This window comes from Melospiza melodia, chromosome 4 (assembly GCF_035770615.1).
Source record: "Melospiza melodia melodia isolate bMelMel2 chromosome 4, bMelMel2.pri, whole genome shotgun sequence".
Lineage (NCBI taxonomy): Eukaryota > Metazoa > Chordata > Aves > Passeriformes > Passerellidae > Melospiza > Melospiza melodia.
In genome coordinates this window covers 762,391-779,273 of record NC_086197.1, presented here as the reverse complement: position 1 = coordinate 779,273, position 16,883 = coordinate 762,391, and the positions used below count along the sequence as shown (strand labels likewise).

At 62.2% G+C, this 16,883-nt stretch overlaps 2 protein-coding genes across 2 annotated transcripts; one reads left to right on the top strand and one right to left on the bottom strand.

Moving 5' to 3' along the window:
- Positions 1-3,692: 3,692 nt before the first annotated feature.
- Positions 3,693-5,371, bottom strand: LOC134416961 (uncharacterized). Its single transcript, XM_063153598.1, has 4 exons — positions 5,055-5,371; positions 4,851-4,952; positions 4,544-4,669; positions 3,693-4,463 (listed from the first exon to the last, which is right to left on the bottom strand). Exons 1-4 carry the CDS (start codon positions 5,352-5,354, stop codon positions 4,314-4,316), a joined length of 678 nt encoding a protein of 225 aa, XP_063009668.1. The 5' UTR covers positions 5,355-5,371; the 3' UTR covers positions 3,693-4,313.
- Positions 5,372-5,489: 118 nt separating this feature from the next.
- On the top strand, positions 5,490-14,559 carry CHKB (choline kinase beta). The gene is made up of 12 exons (XM_063153602.1): positions 5,490-5,661; positions 6,951-7,059; positions 8,679-8,792; positions 8,860-8,993; positions 10,150-10,254; positions 10,653-10,711; positions 10,806-10,890; positions 11,784-11,892; positions 12,120-12,194; positions 12,398-12,438; positions 13,203-13,284; positions 14,259-14,559. The coding sequence occupies exons 1-12, from the start codon at positions 5,510-5,512 to the stop codon at positions 14,313-14,315; spliced, it is 1,122 nt and encodes a 373-aa protein (XP_063009672.1). The 5' UTR covers positions 5,490-5,509; the 3' UTR covers positions 14,316-14,559.
- The last annotated feature ends 2,324 nt before the right edge of the window (positions 14,560-16,883 follow it).

Here is a 16,883-nt window from a genome sequence, read left to right as displayed (position 1 = left end):
CCATCCATCATCCATCCATCCATCCACCCATCATCCATCCATCCATCATCCATCCATCCATCATCCATCCATCCTTCCATCCATTCATCATCCATCCATCCATCCACCATCCATCCATCATCCATCATCCATCATCCATCCATCCATCATCCATCCATCCATCCATCCATCCATCCATCCATCCATCCATCCATCCATCCATCCATCCATCCATCATCCATCCATCATCCACCCATCATCCATCCATCCATCCATCCATCCATCATCCATCCATCCATCATCCATCCATCCATCCTTCCATCCATCCATCCATCCATCCATCCATCCATCCATCCATCCATCCATCCATCCATCCATCATCCATCATCCATCCATCCATCATCCATCCATCCATCCATCATCCATCCATCCATCATCCATCCATCCATCATCCATCCATCATCCACCCATCATCCATCCATCCATCCATCCATCCATCATCCATCCATCCATCATCCATCCATCCATCCATCCATCCATCCTTCCATCCATCCATCCATCCATCCATCCATCCATCCATCCATCATCCATCCATCCATCCATCCATCATCCATCCATCATCCATCCATCCATCCATCCATCCATCCATCCATCCGTCCATCATCCATCCATCCATCATCCATCCATCCATCCATCATCCATCCATCCATCCACCCATCATCCATCCATCCATCATCCATCCATCCATCATCCATCCATCCTTCCATCCATTCATCATCCATCCATCCATCCACCATCCATCCATCATCCATCATCCATCCATCCATCATCCATCCATCCATCCATCCATCCATCATCCATCATCCATCCATCCATCATCCATCCATCCATCCATCATCCATCCATCCATCATCCATCCATCCATCATCCATCCATCCATCCATCCACCCATCATCCATCCATCCATCATCCATCCATCCATCCATCATCCATCCATCCATCATCCATCCATCATCCATCCATCCATCCATCATCCATCCATCCATCCATCCACCCATCATCCATCCATCCATCATCCATCCATCCATCCATCCATCCTTCCATCCATCCATCCATCCATCATCCATCCATCCATCATCCATCCATCCATCATCCATCCATCCATCCATCCATCCATCCATCCATCCATCCATCATCCATCCATCCATCCATCATCCATCCATCATCCATCCATCATCCATCCATCCATCCATCATCCATCCATCCATCATCCATCCATCCATCATCCATCCATCCATCCATCCATCCATCATCCATCCATCCATCCATCATCCATCCATCATCCATCCATCCATCCATCCATCCATCCATCCATCCATCCATCCATCCAAACATTTCCTTCCCCATCCATCCCAACACCCCCATTCCCAATTTCCAACCCAACATTCCCAGTTTTCACCCCTTTCCCACTCCCATCTTCACCCCAACATTCCCATTCCCATTCACCCCAATATTCCCATTCCCAGTTTCCACCCCAACATTCGCATTCCCATCTTTGTTCCTTTGGGATTTTGGGACACGGCCCCACCCCAGCAGGGATTTGGGGTTCCAGGAGCTCTCCCCGGGGTGTTTGACTCCCATTCCACAGGGAAAAGATTCCATAAAAACCGAGCAGGATCTTCCCAAGCCCAGGGATTCCCAAACTCCCAGCGGGAATTGTGGCTTTAAGGGACTTCAAGGATTTCCAAGGATAAACTGGGCTCGATGCTCCTTTGGGGTCCCGCTCCGGATGTTCCGGGTTCCTCTGGCCCCTGCCGAGGCCTGGCCCCCTTTCCATGGAAAATGATCCCAAATATCCCCATTGGCCCAGGCTGAGGCCGCTCCCACTTTTCCCAAGGTTCATTCCCTGGATAACTGGGATGTGCTGGGAATTCTCATGGGGGTGTGAGCACAGAATGCCCAGATTATTGAGCTGGGAAAGAATTCCAAGGTCAGCGAGTCCAAGCTGGGCCTGATCCCCACCAGAGCCCCAAGTGCCACCTCCAGGAATTCCTTGGACACCTCCAGGGATGGTGACTCCAAAGCTCCCTGGGCAGCCCCTGCCAAGGCCTGACCCCTTTCCATGGGAAACGATCCCAAATCCGGGAGCTGGGCCTGCCCTGGCCCAGGCCGAGGCCGCTCCCTCTGTTCCCGGGGCTCATTCCCTGGAGCAGATCCCGATCCCCGCTGGCTCCTGGCAGGAGCTGGGCAGGCCCAGAAGGACATTCCCGATCCCGGCCCCGATCCCCGCAGAGCTGCCCTGGCCCCAGCCCGGGGCACATCCCACTTTTCCCGGGCTCTCCCTGCACGGATCCCTGGGGGCTCGGGGGCCCTTCCCGAGGCACTGCCAGCATTCCGTGGGCCAGGATTCCAAAGTTCCCCAATTGTGGTGGGGCCTGCCTGGGAAGGACCTCCCAGCCCATCCCGAGGAACCCCCAGGATCCAGGAGATCCCACGGGCACAGCCCAGGAAGTTTTCCAAGCGTTTCCATTCCCAGGATCCATGAATTCCACCCTGGGTCGATCCCAAACCTTCAGCTCCCAGAATGGATCCAGAGGATCCACCTGGATCTGCCACAGTTCCAAAAAATCAGAGAAATTCCTGCTGGGACAATCCAGCCTGAGGAAAATCCATCCATTCAATCCTTCCTGCTCTCCTTATCCCAAGTTTTCCCTCTTCCCTCTCACTCCCAGCCAAGTCCTTCCCACAGAGCCGCGGTGTCTCCTCATTCCCAAATCCCCAAATCCCCAAATCCCCAAATCCCAGCCCTTCTCCACATCCAACCCCCACCACTTCCCACCCCAACATGGAACATCAGCTCCTGGAGCAGCAGCTGGAGTGGCTGGAGCTGAGATTCCACCCCAAAGAAAAAAAGGAATTTCCCTTTGGGAAAAGCCAAAGCTGGGAAATCCCGGGTCCGGGAGCGCCCGGCACCGTCCCAGCCCCGAGCCCAGCCCAGGCCCGATGGAAATCTGGGAAGCAAAGGGAATGAGGGAGCTCCAGGGCGGCCCAGGGCTTCCAGAAGCTTCCCTGAGAATCCCAGGATGAGCCAGAGCCCGTCCCGAAGGAGCCCTGGAGCCGCCTCTGCTCCAGGCTGAGCCCAAATCCCAAATCCAGCTGGAGTTTTCCAGCCCAAATCCCAAACCCCTCTGGAGTTTTCCAGCCCAAATCCCAAACCCCTCTGGAGTTTTCCAGTCCCCTCCGAAACCCCTCTGGAGTTTTCCAGCCCTTCCCAGCCCTGTTCCCTTCCTGACCCCATTCCAGCCCCTCCAGGGCTCTCCAGGATTCCGGCTGGGGCCTCACTGGGGCCAAATTTGGAAAATTTGAGAAAACTCCTCCCGGAAAATGTTTGGGATCGCCATCCCCACACGGGTTTCCAGCCCCATGGATGTGACACTTGGGGACACAGGAGGGTGGCCTTGCCCTGCTGGATCGATCCCAGGGGATTTTCCAGCCTCAGTTCCCCCCCCCCGGGCAGGCCGGGGTGGCAGCAGCAGCTGCAGCAGCTGGCACAGATGCCACCACCCGCCGTCACCCATCTGTCACCCCCAGGCCCCCCCCGGCACTTCCCGAGGCTCCGGACATAATCCGGGACCGGGGCCGGGCATCGCTGCCACCTCTGAGCCGGGAATGTCACACGGGGGGGACAGGGTGACCCCAGGAACGGGCACAGCTGGACACGGACACAGAGTTTATTGGTGACCATGGGCAGGGGGACACGGTGACCGTGGGGGGGACAGGGTGGCCATGGGGAGGGGGACACAGTGGCCACGGGGCAGTGTGGGGTTTTCCAGGGGGAGTTTGGGGCTGGGGGTGTCTGTGGGGTGGGACAGGGCAGGAGGTGTCTGTGGGGTGGGTATGGGGTTTCTGGGGGGCATTATGGGGCTGGAGGTGTCTGTGGGCAGGGCACAGGGTGTTTATGGGGCGGGACAAGGCACAGGGTGTTTATGGGGTTGGGCACAGGGTGTCCATAGGGGGTACAGGGTGTTTATGGTGTGGGACAAGGTACAGTGTGTTTATAGGGTGGGCACAGTGTGTTTATGGGGTGGGCACAGTGTGTTTATGGGATGGGACAAGGCACAGGGTGTTTATGGGGTTGAGCACAGGGTGTCTATGGGGTGGGCACAGGGTGTCCATAGGGGGTACAGGGTGTTTATGGTGTGGGACAAGGTACAGTGTGTTTATAGGGTGGGCACAGTGTGTTTATGGGGTGGGCACAGTGTGTTCACAGGGTGGGCACAGCCACCAGGTGCCCCTGCCCTGAGCCCCGCTGTCCCTGGCCGGCCAGCGGCTGCTCAGGGGGTGTCCCCATTGTCCCCCTGTGCCAGCAGCAGATCCAGGTAGGCCCCAGAGATGAGGTCCTGTTCCCCAATCCCAAACTCCTGCAGCAGCTCCAGTGCCACGCGCTGCCCGTCCTCCTCGCTCTGCTCCGGCCGCAGCACCACCTGTGGCCACCCCACGGTCACCCAGCGTCACTCGGGGTCACCTGGGGTCACCCGGGGTGCCACTCCCCCTGTCCCCTCACCTCCAGCTCCAGGAAGTCCCCAAGCCCCTGCACCTGGTCCAGGTGCAGCCGGGTCTGGCCCAGCAGGAACAGGAGCCGCTCCTTCCTCACCGTGCCCAGCACGCCCAGGGACTGCGACAGCACCGCCTGGGGACACAGGGACAGGGGTGACAGGGATGGCACAGGGACTCCACAGTGCCCAGGGACTAGGACAGCACCACCTGAGGACACAGGGGGTGACAGGGATGGCACATGGATTACAGGGGTGGCACAGCGGCTGACAAGGTGGCACACACAGGGACCCCAGGGCGCCCCCAGCCCCGCTCACCTGCAGCCCCTCGGGATCGGCCGTGGGGGTGATGCTGAACTTGGACAGTTTGGGGCCGGCGCTGTCGGGGCGCTCGTAGAAAATCAGCTCTCCCCGGCCATCCTGGGGACAGGCACAGGCGGGGACAAGTGAGGGACAGGGCCAGGTGAGCACGGGGCCAGGTGAGCACAGGGCCAGGGCCAAGCCCCTCCTGCCACCCCTCACCTGTGTCCGGCGCAGCTTGAGCCGCCCCCGCGGCACCCGGAAGAACGTGTCGGTCTGGAGCAGCACCTGCCCGGCCCCGGGGCACACCTGGGGCGGCTTCTGACCCTCACCCGTGCCCGGCCCGGCCCCGGGGCACACCTGGGGCGCTCCCTGCCCGGCCCCGGGGCACACCTGGGGCGCTCCCTCGCCTGCCCCGGGGCACACCGGGCACACCGGGCCCAGCCCCCGCAGCCTCAGGGCCGCCCTCAGCGCTTCCTCCCGCGCCCTCAGCCGCGCCTTCACCTCCACGTTCCGCCGCATCCCGCCGAGTGCGCCCATTGGCTGCGGCGCACGCACCACCTCTCCGAGGCGTCTTTCTATTGGTCGATTACACCGTCAATCAGCTAATCGCGTTGTTATTGGTTGGAGGCTGCCCGGGTGCCGCCCTGGCAGAGCGGGACGGGGCAGGGGCGACCATGGCGGCGGCGGCGGGGGGCCAGGGCTGCTGCAGCGAGGACGGCGATGTCCCCGCCGCCACCCGCCTGCAGGCCTACGCCTGGTGCCGCGAGTTTCTGTCCGGCTCCTGGAAGCTCATCGGCCCGGACGAGTTCGGCATCTGGCCCATCGGGTAGGAAGCGGAACGGGCGAGAGGCGTTCCCCCCCCCGCCCTCTCCGCGGTGGTCTCGTCCCGGGGTTTAGGGAAGCGTCCCTCCCAGCGGCCCCGGTTACCCCGGAGCGGTGTCTGTGTACCCTCACAGCGTCCCCTCACAGTGGCCCCTCACAATGGCCCTCACAGCGGCCCCGGTTACTCCCGGAGCGGTCTCCGCGTCCCCTCACAGCGTCCCCTCACAGTGGCCCCTCACAATGGCCCTCACAGCGGCCCCGGTTGCCCCCGGAGCGGTGTCCCTGTCCCTTCCCAGTGTCCCCTCACAGTGGGCCCTCCCAGTGGCCCCCGGAGCGCTGCCCCTGTCCCCTCCCAGTGGCCCCGGTTGCCGTCGGAGCGTTGTCCCTGTTCCCGGTGTCCCCTAGTTGCCCCCGTGACCAGTAGCCCGGTACCCCTCGGACTGGTGTCCCCAATTACCCTCCGGACCAGTGTCCCGGTCCCTTCCCCGACCCTTATCCCAGTCCCTCTCCCAGTGTCCCCAGCTGCCCCACCCCGAAGCAGCGTTCCCGTCCCCCAGTGTCCCCAGCTGCGTTTGGCGCCGTGCCCCGGTGTACCCTCCCAGTCTCGCCCTAGACCAGCATCCCTGTCCCACAGTGTCCCCCGGTTGTCCCCACGGACTGGTGTCCTAGTCCCTCTCCCAGTTGCCCCCAGTTTCCCCCTGGACCAGTACCCCAGTGCCTCTTCCAATGTCCCCAAGCATTGTCCCCAGGGACGGGAGGGGACAGACCCCCCACGTGCTGTGCGGGTGGATCCCTGTCCCCAGTGTCCCCTCATGTCCCCAGTGTCCCCAATGTCCCTGTCCCACAGCGGGGGGCTCAGTAACCTGCTGTACAAGCGTGCACTGCCCAGGGTGGGTCAGTGTCCCCAATGTCCCTGTCCCACAGAGGGGGGCTCAGTAACCTGCTGTACAAGTGTGCGCTGCCCGGGTGGGTCAGTGTCCCCAATGTCCCCAATGTCCCCAATGTCCCCGTCCCACAGAGGGGGGCTCAGTAACCTGCTGTACAAGTGTGCACTGCCCGGGTGGGTCACTGTCCCCAATGTCCCCAATGTCCCCAATGTCCCTGTCCCACAGCGGGGGGCTCAGTAACCTGCTGTACAAGTGTGCGCTGCCCGGGTGGGTCAGTGTCCCCCTGGTGTCCCCAATGTCCCCAATGTCCCTGTCCCACAGAGGGGGGTTCAGTAACCTGCTGTACAAGTGTGCGCTGCCTGGGTGGGTCACTGTCCCCAATGTCCCCAATGTCCCTGTCCCACAGAGGGGGGCTCAGTAACCTGCTGTACAAGTGTGCGCTGCCCGAGCACGTGCAGAGCGTGGGGGACGAGCCCCGGCAGGTGCTGCTGCGCGTCTACGGGGCCATCCTGCAGGTGAGGGGACAGTAACACCCCATGGGGACCCCCGGGACCCCAAACCCCATGAGGACCCCAGGGGAACCCCCCAGGACCCCCTGGGATTAGGATTTTGGGGTGCCTTCCCACTGGGGTAGGGGGTGTTGGGGCCATCCTGTAGGTCAGGGGATGGTGACACCCCAAATCCCAAGGGACCCCCCCCCAAACCCCGTGGGAGCCCCAAGGGACCTCCTGGGATTAGGGTTTCTGAGTGCCCTCCCTCTGGGGTGGGGGTGCTGGGGTTTGGGGTTCTGAGGCTCCTTGGGGTGCTGGGTTTGAGGTCCCGTTTTTGGGGTGCCACTTTTGGGGGTGCTGGGCTGGGGGCCTGTTTTTGGGGTACCATTGTTTGGGGTGCCAGTATTGGGGGTGCTGGTTTGGGGGCCCGTTTTGGGGGGGCTGGTGTTGGATCCCAGTTTTGGCATCTTGGTTTTGGGGTAACTGTATGGGAATCCTGGTTTTGGGGTCCAGTTTTGAGGGTGCTATTTTGGGGTCCCTATCTGGAGTCCCATTTTTGGGGTCCCTTTTGGGAGTCCTGATTTGGGGATCCCTATTTGTGATGCCATTTTTGGGGTCCTGATTTGGGGATCCCTATTTGGTGTCCCAACTGGGAATCCCATTTTTGCTTCCGGTTTTTGGGTTCCGTATTTGAGATCCTGTTTTTGGGGATCCCTGTTTGTTGTCCCGTGCTTTTGGTGTCCCAATTTGGGGCCCTGTTTTTGGAGATCCCTGTAGGTGTCCTGTGTTTTTTGTGTCCCAATTTGGGCTCCCATTTTTGGGGCTCCCATTTTTGGAAATCCCATTTTGCTGTCCCATGTTTTTTGTGTCCATATTTGGGGTCCTGTTTTTTGGGATCCCTGTTTGTGTCCTGTGTTTTTGGGGTCCCAATCTGGGATTCCATTTTGGTGTCCCAATTTGGGGTCCCGTTTTTATGGATCCCTGTTTGGTGTCCCAATTTGGGGTCCTGTTCTTGGGGCTCCCATTTTGGTGTCCTGTGTTTTTTGTGTCCCGTTTTTGGGGCTCCCATTTTGGTGTCCTGTGTTTTTTGTGTCCCAATTTGGGGTCCCGTTTTTGGGGCTCCCATTTTGGGGGTCCCATGTTTTTTATGTCCTCATTTGGGGTCCCGTTTTTAGGGATCCGTGTTTGGTGTCCTGTGTTTTTGGGGTCCCGTTTTTTGGGATTCCTGTTTGGTGTCCCAGTTTGGGGTCCTGTTTTTTTGGATCCCTGTTTGGTGTCCCAGTTTGGGGTCCTGTTCTTGGGGATCCCTGTTTGGTGTCCTGTGTTTTTTGTGTCCCGTTTTTGGGGATCCCATTTTGGTGTCCTGTGTTTTTTGTGTCCCGTTTTTGGGGCTCCCATTTTGGTGTCCTGTGTTTTTTGTGTCCCGTTTTTGGGGCTCCCATTTTGGTGTCCCGTGGTTTTTTGTGTCCCAATCTGGGATCCCATTTTGTGGCCCCATTTTTGGGGATTCTTGTTTGGTGCCCCGTGTTTTTTGCGTCCCAATCTGGGACCCCGTTTTTGGGGCTCCCATTTTGGTGCTCCATTTTCATGTCCCAATCCGTGTCCCCGTTTTGGGGCGCCCCTGTCCCCCTCCCTCCCTGCAGGGCGTGGACTCGCTGGTGCTGGAGAGCGTCATGTTCGCCATCCTGGCCGAGCGCGCGCTGGGCCCGCGCCTCTTTGGGGTGTTCCCGCAGGGCCGCCTGGAGCAGTACCTGCCGGTAGGATCGGGGTCCCCCGCGCCCCCCGGGCCCCCCCGGGCCCCCCCAACGCCCCGTGCCCCCCCAGAGCCGGCGGCTGCGCACCGAGGAGCTGCGGGACCCGCGCATCTCGGCCGAGATCGCCGTCACCATGGCGCGCTTCCACGGCATGGCCATGCCCTTCAACAAGGAGCCCAAGTGGCTCTTTGGGACCATGGAGGGGTGAGGGGGCCTGATCCTGCTGGGAACGGGGAGGGGGGACTGAAATCCTGCTGAGAATGGGGAGGGGGGACTGAAATCCTACTGGGAATGGGGAGGGGGGACTGAAATCCTATTGGGAATGGGGAGGGGGGACTGAAATCCTACTGGGAATGGGGAGGGGGGACTGAAATCCTACTGGGAACGGGGAGGGGGGACTGAAATCCTACTGGGAACGGGGAGGGGGGACCTCAATCCCACTGGAAACAGGGAATGGAGTGAGGGGACACAAATCCTACTGGGAACAGGGAATGGGGTGAGGGGACACAAATCCTACTGGGAACAGGGAGGGGGGACCTGATCCCACTGGGAATGGGGAGGGGGGACTGAAATCCTACTGGGAATGGGGTGAGGGGACCCGATCCCACTGGGAATGGGGAGGGGGGACCAAAATCCCACTGGGAATGGGGAGGGGGGACACAAAATTCACAAAATCCTACTGGGAGAGGGGAGTGGGGACACAAAATCCCATTAGGAACGGGGATGGGGTGAGGGGACCCGATGCCACTGGGAATGGGGAGGGGGGACCAAGATCCTACTGGGAACAGGAAATGGGGTGAGGAGACCCAAAATCCTACTGGGAGAGGGGAGCGGGGACCCAAAATCCTACTGGGAATGGGATGGGGGACGAAAATCCCACTGGGAACAGGAAGGGGGAGGGAGGACCCAAAATCCTCCTGGGAATGGGGAGGAGGGGGACACAAAATCCCACTGGGAACAGGGAGGGGGGACCAAAATCCTACTGGGAGCGGGGAGTGGGAACCCAAATCCCACTAGTAGCAGGGAATGGGGAGGGAGAGTTCCAAATCCCACTGACAGTGGGGAATGGGGACCCAAATCCCACTGAGGGAAGGAAGTGGGGGCCCCAAAATCCCATTGGGATCAGGGAGTGGGGACCCCAAACCCCATTGGGATCAGGGAGTGGGGACCCCAAATCCCAGCAGGTCCAGACCCCGGGGGTTTCCTGGCTGCTTCCAGCAGGTCCTGTGGGACACAGGGGAGACCTTCGGGTGGCCGGGGCTGGGCAGGCAGCTCTGAGGGTCCTGCTGTCCCCGATGTCCCCACGCTGTCCCCTGTGTCCGCGTGCTGCCCCCGTGTCCCCACTGTCCCGTGTCCCCAGGTACCTGCAGCAGATCTCAGAGCTGACGTTCTCAGAGCCAGCACAGCTGCAGCAGCTGGAGCAGCTCCGGGGCTACAACCTGGAGCAGGAGATGAGGAGCCTCAGGTCACTGCCACCCCCTGGGTGTCCCTCCGCTGTCCCCTGTCCCTGCCCAGCGTCCCCAGGGCAGGGATCCTGCGGGGCCGGGGCGTCCGTGGTTCTGTCCTTCCCTTTGTCCCCCTCCGTCCACGGTGTCCCCTGTGTTTCCCCATGTCCTACATATCCCTGTGTGTCCCCGTGTCTCTGGTGTCCCCATGCCCCCCCTGTCCCTGGTGTCACCTGTGTTCCCTGTATCTGTGTCACCTCTATCTCCTGGCGTCACCCATGCCTTTGTTACCCTGTGTCCCACATGTCCCCCTGTGTCCCGTGTCCCCATGTCCCCAGTGTCCCTTGGCTGTCCCCCTGTCCCCACCCTGGTCCCCCAGCCCCTCCCCTGTCCCCTCTGAGCCCCTCTCGTCCCTCAGGGACCTGCTGGAGGCCACCCCATCCCCGGTGGTTTTCTGCCACAACGACGTGCAGGAGGGTGAGTGCCGTGGGTGGCCGTCCCCCAGAGCCCCCCCCAAACCCCCCAGAACCCCACAAATCCCCCATAAATGCCCCAAACCCCAACCCCACAGCGAACATCCTGCTCCTGGCGGGGCGCGAGGCCTCCTCAGAACGGCTCATGCTCATCGACTTCGAGTACAGCAGCTACAACTACCGGTGGGTTTGGGGGTCCCCGGGGGGGTTTGGGGGTTCCCGGGGGGGTTTGGGGGGTTCCCGGGGGTCCCTCATGTTCCATGATCCCACTGGGATTTCCCCACTCCTGCTCACCTTCCGTGGTCCCGGTGGGATTTAGGAGCTCCTCCTCACAAGTCTCTGATCCTGGGGGATTTTGGGGGTCCCTGGGGGGATTTTGGGGTGTCCCTGGGGGTCCCTCACACTCCATGATCCCACTGGGATTTGGGGCTTTAATCCCCTCTGCAGGCTCCCAGGGGGGTTTGGGGCTCCCAGTGGGGTCGGTGCTGATCCCTGGGTGATTTTGGGGCTCCCAGTGGGGTCAGTGCTGATCCCTGGGTGATTTTGGGGCTCACAGTGGGGTCGGTGCTGATCCCCGGTGGGTTTGGGGCTCCCAGTGGGGTCAGTGCTGATCCCCGGTGGGTTTGGGGCTCCCAGTGGGGTCGGTGCTGATCCCTGGGTGATTTTGGGGCTCCCAGTGGGGTCAGTGCTGATCCCTGGGTGATTTTGGGGCTCCCAGTGGGGTCAGTGCTGATCCCTGGGTGATTTTGGGGCTCACAGTGGGGTCGGTGCTGATCCCCGGTGGGTTTGGGGCTCACAGTGGGGTCGGTGCTGATCCCTGGGTGATTTTGGGGCTCACAGTGGGGTCGGTGCTGATCCCTGGGTGATTTTGGGGCTCACAGTGGGGTCGGTGCTGATCCCTCAGTGGGTTTGGGGCTCCCAGTGGGGTCGGTGCTGATCCCTGGTGGGTTTGGGGCTCACAGTGGGGTCAGTGCTGATCCCTCAGTGATTTTGGGGCTCACAGTGGGGTCGGTGCTGATCCCCGGTGGGTTTGGGGCTCACAGTGGGGTCGGTGCTGTGTGACCCCCCCGTTGCAGGGGCTTTGACCTGGGCAATCACTTCTGCGAGTGGGTTTACAGCTACAGCCACGAGAGCTGGCCCTGCTTCCAGGCACACCCCGAGCACTTCCCCAGCCGCCAGCAGCAGGTCTGGGGGGCCTTTGGGGAGGGGGCCTTTGGGGTCCCAGGGGGCTCCCTTGGGGCTGGAAGGTCCCCTGGGGGTGTCCCTTGGGACTGGGCAGGGGTCCCTTGGAGAAGTCCTTTGGGGACAGGGAGGGGTCCCTTGGGGTGGATGAGTCTCTTGGAGGGGTCCCTTGGGGCCAGGGGTCCCTTTGGGGTCCCTCTGGGGTCCCAGCCCGTGCCCCCCCTCCCCAGCTCCATTTCATCCGCCATTACCTGTCTGAGTGCTCGGGGGTCCCTTTGGGGGTCCCTTTGGGGTCCCAGCCCCGTGTTCCCCCTCCCCAGCTCCATTTCATCCGCCATTACCTGTCTGAGTGCTCGGGGGTCCCAGGGCTGGGCAGGGGTCCCTTTGGAGGTCCCTTTGGGGGTCCCTTTGGGGTCCCAGCCCCGTGTTCCCCCTCCCCAGCTCCATTTCATCCGCCACTAACCTGTCGGCGCTGTCGGGCGGCCCCGGGCGGGCCCCGCCGGAGGAGCAGGCGCGCCTGGAGGAGGAGATGCTGCGGGAGATCGAGCGGTACCGGGGGGCTCGGGGGGCTTCGGGGGATCCTCAGCGGGGTTTGGGGGGATTTGTGCCTCTATATGGGGTCTCTGTGCCGCTTTTGGGGGTGTCCGTGCCGCTTTTGGGGTCCTCTGTGTGATTTAGGGGGGGTCTTTGCACCTCCATTGGGGGTGTCTGTGTCACTTTTGGGGGTGTCTATGGGATTTGGGGGGGTCTTTGTATCTCTATTTGTGGTTTCCGTACCAACTTTTGGGGTCCTCTGTGCCAAGATTTAGGGTTTCTATGCCCTCATTTGGGGTCCTCTGTGCACTTTTGGGGTCCTCTGTCCTCATTTGGGGTCCTCTGTTCCACTTTGGGGTCCTCTGTGCCGCTTTTAGGGTCCTCTGTGTGATTTTGGGGGGGGGTCTTTGTACCTCTGTTTGGGGTTTCCGTGCCACTTTTGGGGTCCTCTGTGCCAAGATTTGGGGTTTCTGTGCCCTCATTTGGGTTCCTCTGTGCCACTTTTGGGGCCCTGTGTGGTTTTTTGGGGTCTTTGCACCTCCATTGGGGGTCTCTGTGCCGCTCTGGGCTGTCTGTGCCACTTTTTGGGGTCATCAGTGGGATTTTTGGGGGGCTTTGTACCTCTATTTGGGGCCCTCTGTGCCCCCATTTGGGGTCTCTGTGCCACTTTTGGGGTCCCTGTGCCATTTTTAGGCTCCCCTGCCCCACGCCCCCCTCCCGTGGGTGTTTTTGGGGTGCCCGGGGCGGGGTTTGGGGTCTCACCCCCCCTTTCCCCCCAGCTTCACCCTGGCCTCACATTTCTTCTGGGGGCTCTGGTCCGTGGTGCAGGCCAAGATCTCCACCATCCACTTCGGGTACCTGGTGAGTTTTGGGGGGCACTGTGCCCCCGTGGGGTGTGGGGGGCTGCACAACCCCCCGAACACACCTTTGGTCCCCTTTTCCCTTATTTCCCCTCCCTTTCCCCCTCCGTCCCCCCTTTTCTCCCCCTTCTTCCCCCCATTTTCCTCCTTTCCCCTTTCTTTCCTCTGTTCCCGACTTACCCCCCCATTTTCTCCCCTTTTTCTCCAATTTTTCTCCCATTTTCCCACTTTTTCTCCCATTTCCCAACTTTTCTCTCCTTCCCTGCCCTTCCCTCCCTCTTTCCGCCTTCTCCCTTTTTTCCCCCCATTTTCCCCCCGTTTTCCCCCTTCTTCCCCCCTTTTCCCCCCTTTTCCACAATTTTTCCCCTTTCCCCTTTCTTTCCTTTTTTCCCGATTTGCCCCCCACTTTCCCCTCATTTTCCCCATTTTTCTCCCATTTTGCCCCTTTTATCCCCCCTTTTTTCCCCCTTTTCCCTCCATCCCTGCCCTTACCTCCTTCTTTCCCCCTTCTCCCTTTTTCCCCTCATCTTCCCCTTTTCCCCCCATTTTTTCACCTTTCCCCTTTCTTTCCTTTTTTCCCAATTTACGCCCATTTTCTCCCCTTTTTTCCCAAATTTTCTCCCATTTTCCCCCATTTTCCCCCCCCTTTTCCCTCCTGCCCTGCCCTTTCCTCCCTCTTTCCCCCTTCTCCCTTTTTCCCCCTTTTCTCCCCTATTTCCCTCCCTTTCCCCCCTTTATCCCATTTCCCCCTCCTTTTTTGCCCTTTCCCACCCTTTTTAACCCCTTTTTGCCCCTTTTTTGCCCATTTCCCCTTTTCCCTCCTTCCCCGCCCTTTCCTCCCTCTTTCCTCTTCCCCCTTCTCTCCTTTTCCTCCTCCTTTTGCTCCCCCTTTTTAACCCCTTCCCCCCCCCTTTTAACCCCTTTTTAACCCCCTTTTTAACCCCTTTTTCGCCCCATTTTCCCCTTTTTCCCCAGGATTACGCCCAGAGCCGTTTCCAGGCCTATTTCCAGCACAAGGCTCGCTGCTCCTGAGGGGATCCCCCAAACCCGGCCCCCCCCGGGCTCTGGGGGGGCGTTGGGACGGTTGGGGGGGTTTGTAACGGTTTGGGGGGGCCCCGGCAGTTTGGGGGGCGCCGCCACAACGGTTCGGGGGGGCTGAGCCTCGGGACCCCCCGCACGCCGGGATTCGGCAGCAGAGGTGGGTGGGACCCCCCCCCAATAAGGGTGGGATTTGGGGTGGGGGCTGCGGGCACCCCCAGATCCGCACTCCTGGCCAGTAACGGGGGTTTGGGGAGGGTTTGGGGGGCTCGGGGTGCGGCACAGGGGGTGGGGGAGCCCCGTTTGTACCTCAGTGCCCCCCTGCGCCCCCCGCCCGCAGCTCTGGGGCCGGGGGGCTCCCGGGGTCGCCCCGTTGCGACAGCAGAATGTAAAACTCAGACCAATAAAGCCGCGCTGGGGCCGGCGCTCGAGTCCGCCTTCCAAATCCCGCCCGAAATCCCACCCTAAATCCCGCCCCAAATCCCACCCGAAATCCCGCCCCAAATCCCACCCTAAATCCCGCCCCAAATCCCACCCTAAATCCCGCCCCAAATCCCACCCTAAATCCCACCCTAAACCCCACCCTAAATCCCGCCCCTTCAGATTCCTCCATCCCAAATCCCACCCTCGAATTCCCCCTTCCCAAATCCCGCCCTAAATCCAACCCCCGCGAATTCCCCCTTCCCAAATCCCGCCTTCCCCAAATTCCCGACTGCTCCTCCTGCCCCCTCCCCAAATCCGCTCCCCGGGACCCCCCAGTCGCCGTCGGTGGGGGGGGGTCACAAGGGACACACGGGGGGTGACATGGGGGGGCTCTTTGGGGGGGGGTCGCGAGTGCTGCAGACCCCTCCCCGTGTCCCCTCAGTGCGGGGGCAGGGGACAGGGGGCAGGGAGTGGACAGGGGACAGGGAGGTGACACTCGGGGTGACGGGCAGGTGACAACTGGGACAGGGGCCAGCGGTCGGGCAGGTGACAAACAGGTGGCAGGCAGGTGACAGGCAGTGCAGGGAGCAGGTGACAGGCGGGGCACAGGGACAGGGACACCGGGGCACGGACACCCGGAGCCCCGCAGCCCGTGGCAGAGCCACTGTCCCTGTCCCCAGGATGTGTGTCCCTGTAGCGGGTTCCTGTCCCTGTCCCTGATGTGTGTCCCTGTCCCAGGATGGGAGTCCCTGTCCCGGGTCCCTGTCCCGGTCCGCGTGTCCCTGTCCCGTGTATGTGTCCCTGTCCCTGCTGTGTGTTCCTGTCACTGATGCGGGTCACTGTCTCGGGACGTGGATCCATCCCCCCGGGATGTCGGTGTCCCCGCTGTCCCCCAGGGTGACGCTCCGTGGCCCGGGCTGTGGATAACGCCCCATCCCGGGAATGCCCGTTCTGTCCCGGGATGTCCATTCCTGTCCCGGACGGTGACCCGGGGGATGTCGGGGTCCTTGTCCCGACACGTCGCTGTCCCCCGGCCGGGGATTCCCGTCGCATTCCCGGGATGTCGCTGTCCCCCGGGACGCCGGGTATCCGGGTCCCCCCGCGCTGCCGCTGCCGTCCCGGTGTGTCGGGGTCCCCCCGGGTGTCGCGGTCCCCCCGGGGGCGGAGCGGCTCCGGTCCCGCCCGGCCCCGCCGGTGTCCGGTTACCGGCTGGCGGCTGCCGCGGCCGCAGGAGCCGTCGTCCCGCGGAGCCGCGGCCCCCGCGCTGCCCACGCAGGTACCGGGCCCGGGGAGGGGGCGCGACGGGACCCGCGCGCGGGGAGCCCCGCGGGGGCGGCGGCGGCGGCGTGGGGTCACCCCGGTACCGGCACGGCCCCCCCGGTCCCTCCCGCGCCGCCGCGCCCGGTGCCGGCTCCACGCGTGTCCGTGCGGAGCGACCCCCCGCGCCCCCCGCGAGTCCGGGCGTCCCCTCCGAGGGGCCCCTGGCGGTGTCACCTGCGGGGGTCCCGGAGCGGGGCCCGGCCCCACGCGGGGGCAACGGGCGGGGGCCATCCCGGGGCTGCGCATCCCGGCCCCGGAGCCGCCGTGACCTTGGGCGGGGCGGGGGACACGGCGGGAGTGGCCCCGGTGCCACCCCGCCGCGGGGACACGCGGGACAGACGGGCCGGGCCACTGTGCCCTGCGGGTGACACAGGGCGGTGACACACACCCGGGCAGTGCCAGTGCCACTGTGCCCTGCGGGTGACACAGGGCGGTGACACACACCCGGGCAGTGGCAGTGCCACTGTGCCCTGCGGGTGACACAGGGCGGTGACACAGGGCGGTGACACGCACCCGGGCAGTGGCAGTGCCACTGTGCCCTGCGGGTGACACAGGGTGGTGACACACGCCCGGGCAGTGGCAGTGCCACTGTGCCCTGCGGGTGACACAGCGCAGTGACACAGGGCGGTGACACGCACCGGGCAGTGGCAGTGCCACTGTGCCATGCGGGTGACACAGCGCGGTGACACAGGGTGGTGACACACACCCGGGCAGTGGCAGTGCCCCGGCGCCCTGCAGGGCTGGGGATGTGGTTTAGTGCCCAGGTGCGCCGTGCCAGGCCAGGCCGTGCCGTGGGGTGCCATCGGTGCCGTGCCAGGC

What these genes read in the sequence shown, in the direction of transcription:
- LOC134416961 (XM_063153598.1), bottom strand. Translation starts at nt 5,354, where the DNA reads ATGCGGCGGAACGTGGAGGTGAAGGCGCGGCTGAGGGCGCGGGAGGAA. An exon ending in CCGATCCCGAGGGGCTGCAG is followed by an intron (nt 4,670 to 4,850) that starts GTGAGCGGGGCT and finishes CTGTGTCCCCAG; the next exon opens with GCGGTGCTGTCGCAGTCCCT. An exon ending in GGGACTTCCTGGAGCTGGAG is followed by an intron (nt 4,464 to 4,543) that starts GTGAGGGGACAG and finishes GGGTGGCCACAG; the next exon opens with GTGGTGCTGCGGCCGGAGCA.
- CHKB (XM_063153602.1), top strand. Translation starts at nt 5,510, where the DNA reads ATGGCGGCGGCGGCGGGGGGCCAGGGCTGCTGCAGCGAGGACGGCGAT. An exon ending in TTCGGCATCTGGCCCATCGG is followed by an intron (nt 5,662 to 6,950) that starts GTAGGAAGCGGA and finishes CCTGTCCCACAG; the next exon opens with AGGGGGGCTCAGTAACCTGC. An exon ending in CAGGAGATGAGGAGCCTCAG is followed by an intron (nt 10,255 to 10,652) that starts GTCACTGCCACC and finishes CTCGTCCCTCAG; the next exon opens with GGACCTGCTGGAGGCCACCC.